This window comes from Myotis brandtii, unplaced genomic scaffold (assembly GCF_000412655.1).
Source record: "Myotis brandtii unplaced genomic scaffold, ASM41265v1 scaffold274, whole genome shotgun sequence".
NCBI lineage: Eukaryota > Metazoa > Chordata > Mammalia > Chiroptera > Vespertilionidae > Myotis > Myotis brandtii.
In genome coordinates, this window is record NW_005360425.1 from 5,509,932 (window position 1) to 5,529,329 (window position 19,398).

Genomic DNA, 19,398 nt, shown 5'->3' on the forward strand with positions numbered 1-19,398 from the left:
AGTTATATAGTGTACTTGGGGTTGACCATGAAGATTTATTAAAAACAGCCCACCAGCAAATATTTATGACTATTTATTGAATTTCTACTATGTACTGGCACTTTTCAGCATTGGGATTAGCCATGAGCAAGACAATCCCCTTTTTTTAAAGCAGCTTACATTTTATTTTATTTTATTTTTATTAAAAAATATGTTTTTATTGATTTCAGAGAGAGGAAGGGAGAGGGAGAGAGGGGTAGAAACATAAATGGTGAGAGAGAATCATTGATCAGCTGCCTCCTGCATGGCCCCTACTGGGGATTGAGCCCACAACCTGAGCATGTGCCCTGACTGGGAATTGAACCTTGACCTCCTGGTTCATGGGTCAGCACTCCACCACTGGGCCATACCAGCCAGGCACAGCAGCTTACATTTTAGTGGAGGAGACTGTCAAGAGAAGAAATGCCCAAACCTGTAAGAATTTTTATGAGTTTATTTGAGCCAAACTGATGACAGTTGCCAAAAAGACAAAATCTTAAGGGACTGGGAAAATGCTGCAAAGAATGGTGATTCATTGGTGATAGATTAGGAAGGCAGGAGAAAGCAAGGGTGTGTGTGTGGTGGGGCATTGGGGCGGGGAATCTCTGGAATTGGATGAAAAGTAAAACAAATAGACACACTTTACATAACAAAGAGGCGATTTGTGGTCTCTGCTCTGGTGTGGTAGTTGTGCTTTGAGGGGTGGGAATGGGGGGGGGGGGGGGAAATTACTTTGATATTCCAAAGGTATGTTATCAGGTATGTTATTATAGATGCACAAAAAAGACAATATGCAGGCTCAGTTAAGGTGAAGATTGACCTTTGTTATGGAAAATTACTGGCCATGAACTGTTTTTAGTTAAAAATTTTACTTTCAGACCATCCTATGTAGTTACTTTAGGTCTCTGAGTTTGTAAGACCACCATGTAGGCCTCCCCTGAACTTGTCAGGTTTAGTATGTGGCCCCTTTTCAGCCACAAGACAAACATTAACAAGTGAAAATACAAAACAATTTCAGGCAAGGGCTAAGAAGATGATAAAATACAGAGAGTGACGGGGGGATTGCTTTAGTTGGGACAATGAAGATAATCTTCCCTTGAGGGAGGTATTTAGGATGAGATCTGAATGAACAGGGGCCTGGTTGGGGGACAGCAATGAAAGAGTTTTTATATTCCACTGGTTTTAGACCATCAGCCACCTCAGTGGTTTATATCATTTTACATCTAAAATGTTGTATTTTCCTGGCTGGGTGGCTCAGTTGGTTTGAGTGTAATCCTGGTACGCCAAGGTTGTGGGTTCGATCCCCGGTCAGAGGACATAGGAGAATCAATCAATGAACGCATAAATAAGTGGGACAACAAACCGATGTTTCTCTCTCCTTTCCTCTCTCCAAAATAATTTTTTAAAATGTTGCTGTATTGTAAAATACTATGATTTGCCTGGTGATGAAGTAAATTCTGTGGTTTGCTTAGGTGCAAGTATAGACCTTAAAATTTTGTTTTAGAATTTTAAACTCAATATAGAGACCACATAGGAATTGATTCCTCTGGCAAGGGGAAATCACAAATATGTGACACCATACTGATCTAACTAATGATTTCAGCAACGTGGGTCTCCCACTGTGTTTGAGTGTAAGTGTGTGTGTGCTTATGGTAGTAAAACCTTCTAGAAAAAGAAAGTGCAAAGTGAGAAGTCTCATTTCAAGTTAGCTCTTTGTGTTTCTGCCTTTTTGCAGAAAGTTGAAGGGAAAGTAATGGAGAAACTAGTTTAGGGAAATTTCTGGCCACTCTGTGGGATTGGGAAAAGTCAGAGGTTCCCGGACTCTGGAAATTTGGTTGGCTTGGACGCAGTTTGCACAGATACTGACACTGCTATCTCCCCTCTGGCAGATGGCTCAACCACAAAGGAGTGAGACAGAAACGTCTAAATGCCTGGCTGGGAATCAAGAATGAGGATGCTGATGAGTAAGTTCTCTCTGTACCTTTCTGTCAGAGGGCTTTGTTCCCAATCTAAGACCTGGGCCTTCTTAACACATGTTAAATATTGGTTTTTATTGTCATTTGAGGACATTGAATTAAGAACTTTGCTCCTCTTTTGAATTGAATTTTCTAGAGTACCCTATAGGCATTTGAGTTCAGAGACCTGCCTAACTATATGAAACAAAAGCATTGGTCTGAAGGTCATTCAGACATCCCCGTGTCAGCTTGTTGGATGAGACATGTGAATTCTGTGCTTTCTGTACCATAGCAAGTAATGAAGTTGTTGAAAAGTATCCAACTAATTAGAATTTCATTTTATCATTTTATGGATAAAGATTTAGAAGAGAGTTTTATTTGTGAATTTGCTTTTAGATATAAGTAACCTGACTGATAGAATAATATTTTAACATTTAATTTTTAGGACCTATTTTATCAATGAGGAAGATGAAAACCTGCCCCATTATGATGAGAAAACCTGGTTTGTTGAGGATATCAATCGAGTACAAGCAGAGGACTTGCTTTATGGGAAGCCTGATGGTGCATTCTTAATTCGTGAGAGTAGCAAGAAAGGATGTTATGCTTGCTCTGTGGTGTAAGTCTTCCTGGGAGTACGACCTTTTGAAAACTTCTGCATTGATTAAAAGAAAATCAGTCTCTCATAAAATTCAGTAAAATTAGTTCAGGTGCAGTAATGAGGGCCCAGGGCTTATACCATTAATATTTTATTTTTAATTTTATACACACACACACACACACACACACACACACACACACTAGAGGCCTGGTGCACGACATTCGTGCACTCGTGGGGTTGGGGGGTGGTCCCTCAGTCCAGCCTGTGCCCTTTAGCAGTCCGGGAGCTCTCAGGGGAGCGCTGGGGAGCAGGCCTAAGCCTCCAGTCGGACATTCTTAGTGCTGTCACGGAGCCTCCCTCCACTGCCGCTGCACTCACCAGCTGTCAGCCCAATTTGTGACTGAGTGGCGCACTGACCACCAGGGGGCAACTCCTGTGTTGAGTGTCTTCCCCCTAGTGGTCAGTGTGCGTCATAGCAACCAGTCGTTCTGCCGTTTGGTCGATTTGAATATAACCCTTTTATTATATAGGATTAAATTCTTTATTGTTTAAAGTATTACATATGTCTCATTTTCCCCCCACTGATCTCTCCCCAGCCGTTCCCACCCCCCAGCACATGCCCTCACCCCCCTACTGACTATGTCCATGGCTTATGCTTATATGCATACATACAACTCTTTTGGTTGATCTCTTAGACCAGTGGTCGGCAAACTGCATTTGGCAAACCGCGGCTCGCGAGCCACATGCGGCTCTTTGGCCCCTTGAGTGTGGCTCTTCCACATCAATCACACTGTACGTGCGCGCCCGCACGTGGTATTTTGTGGAAGAGCCACACTCAAGGGGCCAAAGAGCCGCATGTGGCTCGTAAGCTGCGGTTTGCCGACCACAGTCTTAGACCATTAATATTTTATAAAGAAATCAGTTTCTTTAGGGGAAATGATATCTGAAATCATTTTAGGGATTTTAATTTATATGGTAAGTAGATTAGGCCTTGCAGCATTGCTATTGGATTTTAGGTATTTGTGAAAAGTAATGTGAGATCTTCCATTGAAAAGATAACTTAATTCTTTTTGTAAAATGTATTTTTATTGATTTTAGAGGGGAACGGAGAGGGAGAAAGAGAGAAAAACATCAATGATGGGAGAGAATCATGGATGGCTGCCTCCTGCATGCCCCACACTGCAGGAACCGGGACCTTCTGGTTCATAGGTCCACACTCTACCACCGAGCCACGCATGCTGGGCATCACTTAATTCTTTAGTAGTCTTCTGCATGCCTTACTTGGTCTTCATTATCAGATTTAGGAAGGCTTGATTAAATAGAAATGTTTTTACTTCAGCAGAAAAACTCTATCTAAATTTTGTACTTAAATAGTATTCTGTTGGATAGTGATAGGTAATGTTGGGTGTTTTCCATAAGATCACCTTATGAATTTGTTTGGAAAAGCCTATTTAACTTTTAATGGAAAGTGAAATTCTGGGGGCAACTAACCATATGTTGGTCAGATTTTTGCCTAAGTGTTATGTATATTCCTTAGAAAGGCAAATTTCTTCATTGACAAAGACCATACTTAGATTAGTGGCTTAGTATGATGATTATGAGATCAAGCTTTGGTGCCAGATGTACTGGATTCAAATCCTGACTCTGCTCCTTACTAGATGTATGATCTAGGGTAAGTTACTTAACTTTTCTTTGCCCAGTTTCATTATCTATAAAATAAGGATAATAATAATACCTACTTAAAGTTTTTTTCAAGTATTTAGTGAATTAATATATGTAATGTAACGTGTGTTGATCAGTGCTAGCTCACAGTAAGTAACCTTACTATATTATTGTGATAGTGATGCTACTGATGGACATGGCAGAAGGCAAGCAAAGATGACCAAGTGTTTTTCCCCTCAAAGAGGGCAGTGTGGTGAGGATAAACAAAAGGTACTCATTAACAGAGTGCTCAATGCTTTACATGATCATCTTGTCTTTAGTGGTCTACCTCTGTCATGGAGTCAGAGTTTGAGTCCAAGTTTACCTGGTTTCAAAGCCCACATTTTTCTATTGCAACACACTTCATTTCACAATTAAATATCGAAGATAAATAGAATCACTGTGAAATGGTATAATTAGTTGCCTGTGCACATGAAGAACTGTTAATTCTGGTGGAGAAAAAGAGGATTGGGAGGTTTTGTGGAAGAGGTGGCATTTGAGCTGAACTTTGAAAGGATGAATAATGGGATACCTATGGGCAGGACATGGGAGGAATTGAAAAGTACATTGGATTACTGTTTTCCAGAGATAGGGCTACTTGAAAAACATTTCATTTCTCTGAAACACGGACTGCTCAAGTTACATGAGTGGAAATGGCAGGAGAGGATGGTTCTTGTAGGATTTGAGATCTTTTAAGAATAAAAAGAAGGAAGGTGATAATCCCAGTGCATTGGTTCCTCACCCTCACCCCAGGTCACTGGGTCGCAGGCTCACATAAATCCAGGGAGACCAAGGAGCAGCTTGAATATCTTAGGGAGCTGTGTATTCTTTTTCTCCTTTTTAAAAAGATATATATATTTATTTATTTATAAAATAAGGATAATAATACCTACTTAAAGTTTTTTTCAAGTATTTAGTGAATTATATATATATAATTAAATATATATATATAATGGAAAGTGAAATTCTGGGGGCAACTAACCATATGTTGGTCAGATTTTTGCCTAAGTGTTATGTATATTCCTTAGAAAGGCAAATTTCTTCATTGACAAAGACCATACTTAGATTAGTGGCTTAGTATGATGATTATGAGATCAAGCTTTGGTGCCAGATGTACTGGATTCAAATCCTGACTTGAGAGAGAATCATTGATCGGCTGCCTCCTGCATGCCTCCCACTGGGGATTGAGCCCACAACCCGAGCATGTGCCCTAACCAGGAATCGAACCATGACCTCCAGGTTCATAGGTTGACATTCAGCCACTGAGCCATGCCAGCCGGGCTTTTTCTCCTTTCTTTAGCCACAGACTTGGCCAGACTCATGTCCACAGCAGTGTGGATTTCCCTTGCCTATTAAATCCAACTGCAGTCATATATCAAATTGGAGTTCACATTGAAGATTTTCAGAAGCAAAAGAGTCTGGCATCACAAAAACTTCCACTTGTTTGGTAGCCACTCTGGCTACAGGAAGCCTGCTTACAGTGATCTCCAATATACTTAAGACATTTGCTAAAGGAGGGACATGAATAAGTTCAATTTTTTAGGAGACACTCATACCAAAATTAAAATGATCATGTAGTAGGAAGCGAAGGCATGGAACACCTTTGTTTTTCCATTTTAATTTTTGTTAATGACATCATAAAAAAGCTTCAGAATTATCTAACTTTATAGCCTTCTGAGAATAAAGACCTACAGCCAGCAGTGCATATATTCCTCTAGATTAGGGAGTCAGGTAGTGAGCACTTGTGATCTTGTTGTTGCCATTTGGGATACAAAATTTGATTAGGGATAGAACAACTAGATAGATAAAGAAGGAAACAGAAGACTTGAACAGACTATAAAACAGCTCGACCTAACAGACATGTTTAGAATATTCCACCTACCAATTAGAGGACACATTCTTCTCAAGTGCACATGAAACATTATTCAGGATAGACCACAGGTTAGACCACAAGTCTCAATAAATTTAAAAGGATCGAAATAATACAAAATATGTATTCTAACCACAATGGAAATAAATCAGAAACAAAAACAGAAGGAAATTTGGGAAATTTCACAAATGTGGACAGTAAACACATTCCTAAATAACTGGTAGACCAAAAAAGAAAATAAGAAAAGGAAATTAGAAAATACTTTGAAATGAGTAAAAACAAAAAAACATAAAAACTTATGGAATGCAGTGAAAGCAGTGCTGAGAGGGAAATTTATAACTATAAACATTTATATTAAAAAGATCTCAATAGCCTTACCGTCTTCTACCTTAAGAAACTACCCCTTCCCCCCCAAAAAAGAAGAGCAAATTAAGCCCACACAAACAGAAGGAAAGGAATAATAAAGATTAGAATGGAAGTAAATGAAATAGAGAATTAAAAACAATTGAAAGTCAGTGAAACCAAAAGTTGGGACCAACAAAATTGACAACCTCTAAATTGACACACACATACACACACACACACACACACACACACACACACACACACGACACAAATTACTAAAGTCAGGATGAAAGAGGAGACATTACTTGTAGTCCTTATAGAAATTTAAAATGATGATGAGGGAATACTATAAAACAATTATATGCCAGCAAATTAAATAATCTAGATGAAATGTACAAATTCCAAGAAACACACAAACTATCAAACTGACTTAAGAGGAAATAGAAAATCTGAAGAAAACTGTAGCAAGTAAAGAAGTTGAAGTATTAATTAAAAAAATAAAACTACCCACAAAGAAAAGCCCAGGCCCAGTTGGCTTTACTGGTGAAGTCTATCAAATATATTTTAAAGAATTAACACAAGTCCCTCACAAACCCTTACAAAAAATAGAAGAGGAGAGAACACTTCTCAACTCATTTTATAAGGGTAATATTACACTGATAGCAAAACCCAAAGTTTTTTTTTTTTTTAATTAAATCTTTATTGTTCAGGTTACATTTGTTCCTCTTTTTTCCCCCCCATAACTCCCCTCCTCCCAGTTCCCGCCCCACCCTCCGCCCTCACTCCCCACCCACTGTCCTCATCCATAGGTGCACGATTTTTGTCCAGTTTCTTCCCGCATCTCCCATTCCCCTTTCCCCCCCAAGAATAGTCAGTCCATTCCCTTTCTATGTCCCTGATTCATTATAATCACCAGTTCATTCTGTACATCAGATTATTTATTCACTTGGTTCTTAGATTCACTTGTTGATAGATGCATGTTTGTTGTTCACAATTTGTATCTTTACCTTTTTCTTCTTCCTCTTCTTAAAGGATACCTTTCAGCATTTCGTATAATACTGGTTTAGTGGTGATGAACTCCTTTAGCTTTTCCTTATCTGTGAAGCTCTTTATCTGACCTTCAATTCTGAATGATAGCTTTGCTGGATAAAGTAATCTTGGTTGTAGGTTCTTGGTATTCATCACTTTGAATATTTCTTGCCATTCCCTTCTGGCCTGCCAAGTTTCTGTTGAGAAATCAGCTGACAGTCGTATGGGTATTCCCTTGTAGGTAATTGAGTCTCTTTCTCTTGCTGCTTTTAAGATTCTCTCTTTGTCTTTTGCTCTTGGCATTTTAATTATGATGTGTCTTGGTGTGGTCCTCTTTGGATTCCTTTTGTTTGGGGTTCTCTGCGCTTCTTGGACCTGTAAGTCCATTTCTTTCACCAGGTGGGGGAAGTTTTCTGCCATTATTTCTTCAAATAGGTTTTCAATATCTTGCTGTCTCTCATCTTCTGGCACCCCAATTATTCTGATGTTTGTACGCTTGAAGCTGTCCCAGAGGCTCCTTACACTATCTTCGTATTTTCGGATTCTTTTTTCATTTTGCTTTTCCGGTTGGGTGTTTTTTGCTTCTTCGCATTTCAAATCTTTGGCTTGATTCTTGTGCTCCTCTGGTCTGCTATTGGGTGTCTGTATAATATTCTTTATTTCAGTCCGTGTATGCTTAATTTCTAGTTGGTTCTTTATCATAGCATCGAGGGTCTCATTAGTTTTCGTGACTCTCTCCTCAAGTTTATTGACAGCTTCTAGCACATTTTTGCAAGCCCTCAAAATTGCGATTTTTAGCTCTATATCCTCCATTTCTGTCATGTTTTTTTGTCTCCGCATTTTTTATGCTTTCTTGGTGCACCCCCTAGTGGTCTTTGTGCGCAGTCTTGTTCTAGTTGAGCCTTGATTGTTGTAGTTAATACTAGAGGGATTTGACCACCAGGCCGACTGGCTGTGTGAATCAGCTGTGTCTGCCGCGGAAAACTTCTGTCCTCTGGGGAGGTGCTAATCTAGCCTTTGCCTGAGGCGATCCGGCAAATGGCTCTGCGCAGGGCTTGGGCGGGGCGGGCTCAACAGGGCGGGCGGAGGGAGCCGTTATGGTGCCCTCAGTCCTGTTCCCAGAGGCTCTGCTTCTCAGAACCCCCGGAACCGCTGCAAACCTCGGAGGGAAAGCTGCCTTCCAACTGATGCCAGACACTCCCGCTTCTCCCGTTTGGGTCCGAGTCCCCAGCGATTCGCCCGTATCTGGAGCTCAGAGTCTGAGACTCCCCCCTGACCGAAAACGACAACCGCGCTCTCAGCCACCAGCCCGCTTTGCGCGCGCACCTCCGCACCTGAGTATTTTCCACACTGCGCCTCCTCTGAGCCTCGGTGTGCTGTTATTTTTCCTTCTAGTTGAAGAGTCTCTCCTCAGCCAGCCTTCCTGTGGTTCTGGGTGATGTCCGTTCCATCTTTTAGTTGTATTTTTGAAGTGGTTGTTTGCGGCAGCAGTCTCCGGTGTTTACCTATCCCAAAGTTTTTTGTGTGTGTGTGTGTGTATTTTTAATATCTTTATTGATTTTAGAGAAGGGAGAAGGAGAAAGAGAAACATCAATGATGAGAGAGAATCATTGATCAGCTGCCTCCTGCACTGGGGATCAAGCCTGCAATCCAGGCATGTACCCTGACCGGGAATCAAACCGTGACCTCCTGGTTCAGAGATTGATGCTCAACCACTGAGCCATGCTGGCTGGGCCCATACAAAGTTATCACAAGAAAAGAAAACTATAGATAATTGTAGTAGGAATTATCCCAGGAATGCAAGGGTGGATCAGTACAAATCAGTCAACACAATAACCCATGTTAATAAAATAAAGGACAAAAATTACACGATTATTTCAGTAGACGCAAAAAGCTTTGATAAAATCCAACAACTCTTTTTTTTTTGCAAGGCAAATATCTTTACTTCTACCTACATTTTTTGTTGTTGTTGTTAATCCTCGACCGAGGATATTTTCCCATTGATATTTAGGGAGAGTGGAAAAGAGAAGGAAAGACAGAGAAACACTGATGTGAGAGAAACATATTAATCGGCTGCCTCCTGCATGAGCCCCAACCAGGGCCCGGGCTGGGGAGGAGCCTGCAACCGAGGTATGTACCCTTGACCCGAATCAAATGACCCTTTTGGTCTGCAGGCTGACACTCTACCCACTGAGACAAATCAGCTAGGGCAATCCAACAACTCCTTTATTTTAAAAAACACTGAACAAACTAGGAGTAGGAGGCTACTTCCTCAACCTGATAAAGAGTTATCTATGAAAACCCACAGCTAATGTCATACTTAATGGTTAAAGACTGAATGGTTTTCCCTAAGATAGGAAAAAGACAAGGATGTCCACTCTTACCACTTCTAAATATTGCACAGAAGGTTCTGCTAGGGGAGTTAGGCAAGAAAAAGAACTAAAAGGCATCCAGATTGGAAAAAGTAAAATAAATGAGTTCATCAGGGTTGTAAGTTAAAAGATTAGCATACAAAAATCAGTTGTATTTCTATATGCTAGACATGAACAATCTGAAAATGAAATGAAGAAGACAAGCTATTTATAATAACATCAAAAATGATTACATACCTAGGATTAAAACAAAAGCAGTACAAGAGCTGTGCAATGAAAACTATAAAACAATGGAAGAACTTAAAGAAGATCTAAATAAGTGGAAAGACATCCAGTGTGTTAAGATGGCAGTGCTTCCCAAATTGGTCTACATGTTCAATGTAATCCCTTTCAAAAATCCCAGCTGGATTGTTGCAAAAATTGACAAGATGATCCTAAAATTCATGTGACAATGCAAGGGATCCAGAACAGCTAAAATAATCTTGAAAGAATAGAAAAAAGTTGAAATACACCTCCTGATTTCAAAATTTACAACAAAGCTATATAATAAAAACTGTGAGGCAATGACAATAGGATAAACATGTAGATCAGTGAACAGAATTGAGAGTCAAGAAATTCTTACACTTATGGTCAATTGGTGTTCAACAAGGGTCTCAAGACTATTCAGTGGGGAAAAAATAGTCATTTCAACACATGATGCTGTGACAACTGGTGAGCCACATGCAAAAGAAGAAAGTTGGACCCCTACCTCACACTATATACAAAAATTAACTAAGAATGAATTATAGATCTAAATGTAAAAGCTACAAGTATAAAACACTTAGGAGAAAACATAGGCATAAATCTTTGTGACTTTGGGTTAGGCAGTGGTTTCTTACATATCCAAAGTACAAACACCAAAAGAAAAAATAGATAAATTGGTCTTCAACATAGTTAAAAACTTTTTTTCATCAAAGGAAACTGTCAAAAAAGTGAAAAGACAACCTACAGAATAGGATAAAATATTTAGAAATCATATATCTGTTAAGCAACTAGTGTCTAATACTTAAAGAACTCTTAATAAAAAGACAAATGTCCCAATTTAAAAACGGGCAAAAGATTTAAATATACATTTTTCTTGAGATATATAAATGGTCAATAAGCATATGAAAAGTTGCTCAATATCAGTAGCCATTAGAAAACTGCAAATCAAAACCACAATGAGACACCACTAGGATGACTATAAAATAAAAAAGATGGACAATAAGAAGTGTTGGAAAGAATGTGGAGAAATTGAATCCTCTTACACTGCTGGCAGGAGTATAGAAAGGTACAACCATTTGGGAAACCAGTTTGGCAGTTCCTCACAAAGCTAAACCATGTGACTCAGCAGTTCCACTCTTAGATATACATCCAAGAGAACTGAAAATATATGTCCATACAAAAACGCATACACCAATGTTCAGAGCATCATTCATAATAGCCAAAAAAGTGGAAACAACCCAAATGTCCATCCATTGATGAATGAATAAACAAAATGTGGAATATCCACACAATAAAATATTTATTCAGCTATAAGAAAAAATGAAGTACTAATACATGCTACAACATGAGAGACTTTGAAAATAGTGTGCTAAGTGAAAGCCAGGTACAAAAAGTTGTGTGATATTATATGATTCCATTTATATGAAATGTCCAGAAGAGGCAAATCCATAGAGACAGAAAATAGGTTAGTTGCCACAGCCTGGGGGGAGGGAGGAATACAGAGTAATTGCTACATGGTTTCTTTTTAGGGTGATGAAAATATTCTAGAATTAGATAGTGGTGATTGTTGCACAACCTTGTGAATATTCTAAAAAATACTGATTTATACACTAAAAAAATGTTTTTTGGTTTGTTCTGCCCCTCTTAGTATTCTTGCCTAAGTTGAGTGACTACATGGAGCCATCCATTTTAGCTTTACCAGGTCTTGGCGGGAGGCGGCAGGTCTGTAAGGGAGTGATGGAGACACACATGGATGTGACATTTTACAAACTTGGTTGACAAACATTTCTGCTCCTCCTCTACAAAATAGCTGCTTTCAGGCTTCTGGGATCCCTTTATTACTTCCTGCCTTCATTGCGTGGTGTTTGCGTGTTGTATCTTGCAGTGCCGACGGGGAGGTGAAGCACTGTGTGATCTACAGCACTGCCCGGGGCTACGGCTTTGCAGAGCCCTACAACCTGTACAGCTCGCTGAAGGAGTTGGTGCTCCACTACCAGCAGACATCCCTTGTTCAGCACAACGACTCCCTCAACGTCAGGCTTGCCTACCCTGTCCACGCACAGATGCCCTCGTTCTGCAGATAAAGTGGGAGTGGGAAGAGCGGTGGCTCTCTAGCATTTTTTTCTACAGTTTTATTAGACTATGAGGGCATTCTTTCTACGTAGACTGCTTGTTTTGCACAAGAAGTGATTCTGTGAATGTGAAGTGGAGAGGCCGAGCAGCAGCGGTCAGGAGGGGGCGTAAGGGGCCTATGGATCTTTGGGACCCAGCTGTGCTGCTGCACTAGCATAGGAAGCTGGAAGCAGATGTGGTTTTTTGGGAAGTCTGTTTCACTGGGGTTTTTGTTTTTTTTTAGACAGGCACCCTCCACAGAACACATTAGGCTTGAGGGGGTGGGGGGTTATATCTGGAAGCTTCTGCAGAGTCCATGTCCTCTTTGGGTCTTCAACTCTGAGAATGCGATGGGTGTGGCTCTGTGGGGAGTTCTGTTTTGATCTGGCAATCTCTCTTAACTTCCTCCCAAAGAGAAGGTTGTTTTGGTTCTGTGGTAGAATGGCATTCAGTGAAAAAGACAACCAAAGGAGAATGGGGAGGCTTGGGATTTCATCTACAGACTCTCAGTCAAGGGGGTAAAAACCCTCCAACTGAAGGTCTTGTGTTTCTTAATCAACATAACGTAGACATCAGCGTCTCATAGCTCCTCTCTCTGAAAAACATTGTTTAGAAACCAAATTGATCCCAGAAAAACAATGTTTGTTACAGGACTAAGGTCTGATGGAAGAAGGCAGCACTCGTGTCTGAATGCACACTTCTGTACCGAAACTTGAAAATAAAAGGAAAGCTAGAATTTGTTAGTTTTAGCAAACACTAAAATTGGTCAGTGTAACCCCTCTGCCCTGCCCTTGTTTCTCTGGGGTGAGGAATAGTGTTTTTTTTTGTAGGCATGGTAAGCTTTGAATCATAAAATGAAGTTGGTGCTTGTGTGGTGTTTCCTTAGCCTAAAGAATGATCTGTTGTTTGAAACCTTTGTAACTTGTTTGTATGAGTAAAGAAAAGGTGCAATCCAGTGCTTTTAGATGGCTTGATATACCAAATAATGATATAGAACAACATTCTTATATGTGCTTCCCCAAGTTTAAAGGCCCTGCAGAAACAGTGATCATGTTAATGACTCACCCCTGTCCTTTGCTGGGTAGGGCTTCAGGGCATTCATGAGTTGCTAAGGCTGTAGCAGGAAGGGACCAGATTGGGGGCAGGGACCTCAGTATATCACAGACCCAGAGGCTCTGGTGTCCAGGGCAAGGGTTATACCACATTACCCATGTGCTTCCATGCTTTTGTCAGGAAAGGATCAGATGGTTTGGAGTTCAGACTGTTAGTAAAAACCATCTGGAGGTTCTTCTCTGCCTCCTCTGTGATCCTGCCATTAAGATGATGTGCACAGACTGTCCTGATTTTAGGCCAGGATCTTCTGCTCCATGTGGTTTAAGCCTTCCAGCTGAGTGGAGCTAGGCGAATGGAGTTGGCGGCGGGCATCTCCTCCTACCTCCATTATGCCCTCCCCCAGCAGTTGACACTCATTGGACAAATAGAATTCAGCTGCCTCTGAGCCAGTCCTGGAACCAGAATAGGCTCAGAGTGAGTCAGCTGTTTGAGCCCAAAGCTGTGCAGTCAGGCGTCCTGGCTGAGCTATGCAAGAAGCCAATATCTGGGTCTTGGTACTTAGGCTTACAGCTAGGAAAGCTCTCGTTTTGGGGATGAAAGAAACATATTGCTTTTCCTGAGCATTTATCTTGGTTTCAGGGTCTAAAATGAACTATGACATAGAAATTAGACATAGATGAGGATAGGAAGGAAAGGGCATATCTTTGGCTTTTCCTTGGTTACATTGCAGTTTCAAAATTGGATGAGGCAGACAAATGAAGCCCCTTCACTGTCACTGTTCTGACTTTAGCCCTTAACTGAGTGAACTGCACATCCCTTCCCCAAACTGCCAGATTGAAATCTTGCTGGAAGTTTTAGAGTAATGACAGGCTGATTGCTGCTAGACACACGTGGGTAGCCTTGCACCTGGTGTTGAACCTGCTTACACGGTTAGTTGCTCAAGATTGGGTGCAAGGAATCCCCCCTTTCTGGTACTAAAATTTAGTGTTCTGAATGTCTTAAATGAAAATGGGGATAAGGATACACAACTCTAATGTTGAACTGTGTGTTGCTCCTTGTCAGGCAGATGTTAAGGGTGTTCAGGGAGAGAGCTAACGTCATCTATGATCTCACTTGGGATGCTGGCTTGTGGAGAAGGGCTGCTCTTTTTTAGTCCTACATTCCTTCACTTTTTGTTTCCTGTTTTTCATTCTCCAATTTGTTGCTTTGTGGGGACTAAGACCTAGGGATCATTTGAGAAATTGAAAAGTGTCTTTGCCACGATTTGCTTGATCCTGATGAGTCAGTGGAAGTGGCATAGGGACCAGTCTACTAACCATGTGGAGCAGTACTATGCTGCTTCTTTACTCTGTGGTCTAGGCAGCAAGCCTTGGCCTCCATCTGAGTCTAGTTCTGTGTCCTGGGATGCTTTTTTATGGCATCTTAACTGCATCCTCACTGAGGCAGAGGGTAAAGAGACAGAACAAGACCAGAGTGGCCCATTGCTTTCCTGGCTAGAGAAGCCAGCTACCAACATGAAAGCAGCTTGGGGCAGGCTGGACATAGCTCCTAGGCCCATCTATTCCAGATGGAGCTTTCATCACTGAACAATGTTCTGTCACACCAGGCCATAGATGCTAAACCTTGGCCATGGCTCAGGCCTCTCCAGGGTAGCTGTGTCCTTATTGCTGATTTAGTCAAGGTTGAGGAATCCTAATAACTCTCCTACCCCATTTCATTTCCAAGCCCTGATGGCACCTCCCAGTTATTTTGGGCCTCATGTGCTCTGGGAACGCTTTTTTGAGAGCCAGTATGGTGTCTTCCATGGGTTTCTTCTTGCTGCAAGGAACCAGCATCCTGGGTCCTCTTGGGCCAAGAATTGCATCTGGGCAATTCCTAGTTTTCAAGGTTAAGACTCCAGAGTAGTCCTCTATGAGGCTTTAGTGGCCTCAGAGCAGAGGGTCCAGATGGGGGTCTGTCTGGGCTCTTTGCTGCCAACTGCTCAGCCTTGCTCCAGCTCCAGCCACTTGTGACAACCTTGTTTCCTTACAGATTCCAGCATGTGACTTTGGTGCCCTGTTGTTACTTGTGAAAAACCTATTCTGTTGTCTTTGATGTAGTCAAAAAAATTCATGTAGTTTACGTAAAAATACCTGATTCACAAGGAAGCCAACTATATGTCTTGTGTTGGGACAGTTCATAATGTAGTTCCTAGACCACTTTTGCAAATTGTTCTTGTCACCAGATGTGTTCAGACATTGCTGTGCAGTTGTAGGGGAGGGTGGGGGGAAGATGGGGAAGATACTTTTTGGTCTTTTTGTTTTGGATCTTCCCCAAGAGGGGACAGTTTGGCCAACTTGCTCCAGTAATGCAATAAAGACATTTCAATAAAGTACCTTTTTTGTCCTCGTGCTATAGAGGGAGGTGGTTTGGGGTTAGGAGCAAGGGGAAGAGGTCTGGGGTGTTGAAAAGCCCTGAAACTTCCAAACCTTCTCTCCCATAAGCATCAGAAGATTGGTCCTGCAGCTGAACTGGGGCCACCAGAGGCACTTCTATCCCTGAAGAAGATGTCGACCCAAACAGGTATGAAGCCAGAATCCTGCCTGCCTGACACAAGACACATGGAGACTCAGAAACTAATCTGAGAAAGTTAAATCCGAGAGCCATTTCCTCCTCTCCCCATTCCTGACTATTAGAAAGCCCGGTTTATTGATTCTCATCACATCTTTCTGCCTGGAAATAAAGGTATTTCCGTTCTATTTTGGAGGCAGGGGAAATGGGCTCAGGCTTACCGTTTGTCCTCTTGTTGCCCCAGGCCCTTGTCACCATTCTGCCAGGCACTTTGTTGAGGTTCCTATGCGTTGGGAACATAGTCAACAAACAAGTGATGACCTCTGCTTGCACAGAACATTGCAGTTCTCATCCATGTCTCAGGCCCCATGGTTGTGCACTGACTTACAAATCAGATCAGATAAGGGGGAATAGTTTCCTTGTTCTAAATGACCTTGCCTATGACCTCCCTCACTACATTTTAGCTACATGGCACCCCCAAGGCCACTGCTAGGAATTATGGATTATTTCCCCAATCCCAAGAGTTGCTTCCACTCTACATAAGACCTCAAATTCCTATCTTCAGTCCAGTCCTCTCTTCTGTACTCCATCTGCTGGCTGGATATCTCTACTAGGAACTTCAGCATCCCACAGATACTGCTAACTTATTTACAGAGAAAACATGCTTGGTTATGAATTCCCTTATCTTCTTACCACCAAATTTACAAACCTATCTGTATTCACAAAACTCCTCTCCTGCTCACCTATTAAATTACACAAGGTAGCCCTTGGATCCTGTTTTCTCTCACCTTCTCAGGAACCTCCCATGATCAGTTAGCAATTCTTTCAACATTGTTTCCTCTCAGTTGAATCATCCACTGACATTTGAACATGGCCTTTATTGCCTAATGTAATTGGAAAATCTGATTATGGGCCTCAAATATCCTAAGCACCATGTCTCACCATCTCTGCTATGCCAGCTCATGCTTGGCTTCACTTTGTGTACAGGCTCTCTCCAGGTGGACACAGGGCCTCCAACAGTCCAGACTCAGCCTGTGACAACTCCACCGAGGAGAGGTGGTCTTTTCAGGTCCCGACTGCTTGCTTGTTTTATATATCCATGGTGACTACGGCACAGTATCCATGAGAAGAGGGCCTTGTTAGGCTCACCCTAAACTATTTTTGAAAAAATTGTCTAAATTTGTCTTTATTGCCTCACCTCCTTAAGCATTTCAGTACAGTTTCCACCATTACCTGAAACTGCTCTCCTTCATGTCTTCAATAACCATCACTGTTGACTATTCTCCAGGAAAAACTCTACCATTGGCTCCATGACAACTCATTCATCTAGACTTCCTCCTGTATCTGTTCATTTTAATTATCCTGGACTCCTGCTCCTTTCTCAGGTATGCCTTTCCCCTGGCAGTTCTATCCATATCCATGAATTCACCTACCATCTCTAGACTAAGTATGTCCATCTGTTTCTCCTGCTTAGACCTCATATTCAGTTTACTGTCTGCATGTCACCACATTGTCCGCTTTCTCTTCCATTATCTCAGTGAATGGGAATAAGTAACTCATCTGCTTATGTAAGTCTGAAATGTAGATGTTATTCTTGATACCTTCTCTGTTTCATGTCTGAATAAAACCCACCATCAACCCATACACAAATCCAACTTTGTAAGAATCGAAGGTATCACTTCTCAATCCACTGCTTCACTACCATCTCTAACTTCCATACCAGAAGGCCTCCCTTCTTCCATTCTTGACCTCCTCAAATCTATTGTCGTTATAGCAACTAGAGCAGGGGTGGGCAAACTTTTTGACTCAAGGGCCACAATGGGTTCTTAAACTGGACCGGAGGGCCGGAACAAAAGCATGGATGGAGTGTTTGTGTGAACTAATATAAATTCAAAGTAAACATCATTACATAAAAGGGTACGGTCTTTTTTTTTTTTTTAGTTTTATTCATTTCAAACGGCCGGATCCGGCCCGCGGGCCGTAGTTTGCCCACGGCTGAACTAGTCATCTTTTCAAAGTACAAATCTGAAACTGTGTAAAACCATTAAATAACTTTCAATCGCTGTTAGGGTAAATTATAAAATTCTTAAAATGGTAAGGCTTCTCCCAAGTTCAGGATCTCATTCCCCACTTCAATTACTCTTCACTGGCTCCCTCCCTTTGGGTTATTCCTAATGTCTTGGGCCTTTTCCCTTTTATACATATTCTCTGTACAGTCCCCATGTACTCCTATGCCTTTAATTACCAGCTATTTGCTGATGGCTGCCAAATCTGTGTCCAACTCCCTATACCTTTCCTCTAAGACAGTGGTTCTCAACCTTCCTAATGCCGCGACCCTTTAATACAGTTCCTCATGTTGTGGTGACCCCCAATTTCATTGTTACAAATTGAACATAATTAAAGCATAGTGATTAATCACAAAAACAATATGTAATTATATGTTTTCCGATGGTCTTAGGCGACCCCTGTGAAAGGGTCATTCGACCCCCAAAGGGTTCGGGACCCACAGGTTGAGAACCGCTGCTCTAAGAAAACTCCTGTTGTCCTAGGTTAGACCACCATAATGGGTCACTACATTATTTTCTTTCTGGTCTGCTTATTCTACTTGAGCCTCTCTATACTGCAGCCAGTGATCTTCCTAAAACATAATCTGCTGATACCACTTCCTGTGGTTTCCTCCCAGAAACTCCTCACTGCCCTCAGGCTTATCAGGCAGTTTCTCAGCTGCCCCACTAGCACTTACCCCGTGCGTTACAGGATGCTTAGCATCTCTGTGCCTGCTCCTCCCAGCCCTCCTCTCCTGCCTGCCATTTCCATCCCCTTAGGGGGGCAGGCAGTGTCTCTCCCATGAACTATGTAAGTTGTGCATGCCCCAGCCCCTTCGCCCCATGGTGTGGTCCTTCCAACCAGATCCTGATGTACATGGGGGGTGGACTCCCTCAGGCAACCAGTTACCTTTATTCCTAGTGTCCAGTGCAGGGGTCGACTATTAATGAATGACTGAAGGAATGAGTGAGTTCACGAGGGAACTGGAAAGGCTGAGGGGCCAAATGTCCCACTTGTGGGCTTTGCCTTGTGGGCAGAGCACGCCCTCTGGCGGCCACAGCCTTCCCCATGCAGGGTGACCAAGAGCTGCAGGGTGCTTGAAACACCCAGCCAGTGACCCAGATACGTTTTCCAGTTTCCAGGCCTCTTGTTACCTCTCCTTTGGCCCTAGGCATTGGGTTATGGGACAACAGTGCAAGACAGCAGTTTCATAAAGCCCTTCGTCATCTGGAGGCACTCTTCTAGCCGTGGCACTCCACCTCAGCCCTGCTCCTGCGAGGCCATGACTCCTCCGACAGAATGGTCCCACAGATGTCCCCCCCCATCCACCCACCCACCCAGTGCAGTTCTCCTCATTGGGGGCTGCCCAGGTCAGCAATGTCCATCTCCAGTGCAGAGGCCTCACAATATAGCCCAGGAAGGGCTCACTGACGACAAACATTCATGACTAATTACTAAACACAGAAGGTGGTTCTCTATTTTCATCTCACCTGGCCTCCCAGCATT

General features: G+C 42.0%; 1 protein-coding gene across 3 annotated transcripts in view; it reads left to right on the forward strand.

Annotated features, from left to right (window-relative positions):
* Positions 1-15,670, forward strand: part of PIK3R3 (phosphoinositide-3-kinase, regulatory subunit 3 (gamma)) — an 89,761-nt gene extending 74,091 nt beyond the window's left edge. For all 3 annotated transcript variants that reach the window (XM_014541618.1, XM_005868665.2, XM_014541619.1), the window contains 3 exons: positions 1,908-1,982; positions 2,419-2,589; positions 12,017-15,670. In XM_014541618.1, coding sequence (XP_014397104.1) covers positions 1,908-1,982; positions 2,419-2,589; positions 12,017-12,215 — 445 coding nt within the window. In that variant the 3' untranslated portion in view covers positions 12,216-15,670. The remainder of the gene's footprint in view (positions 1-1,907; positions 1,983-2,418; positions 2,590-12,016) is intronic.
* Positions 15,671-19,398: the final 3,728 nt, after the last annotated feature.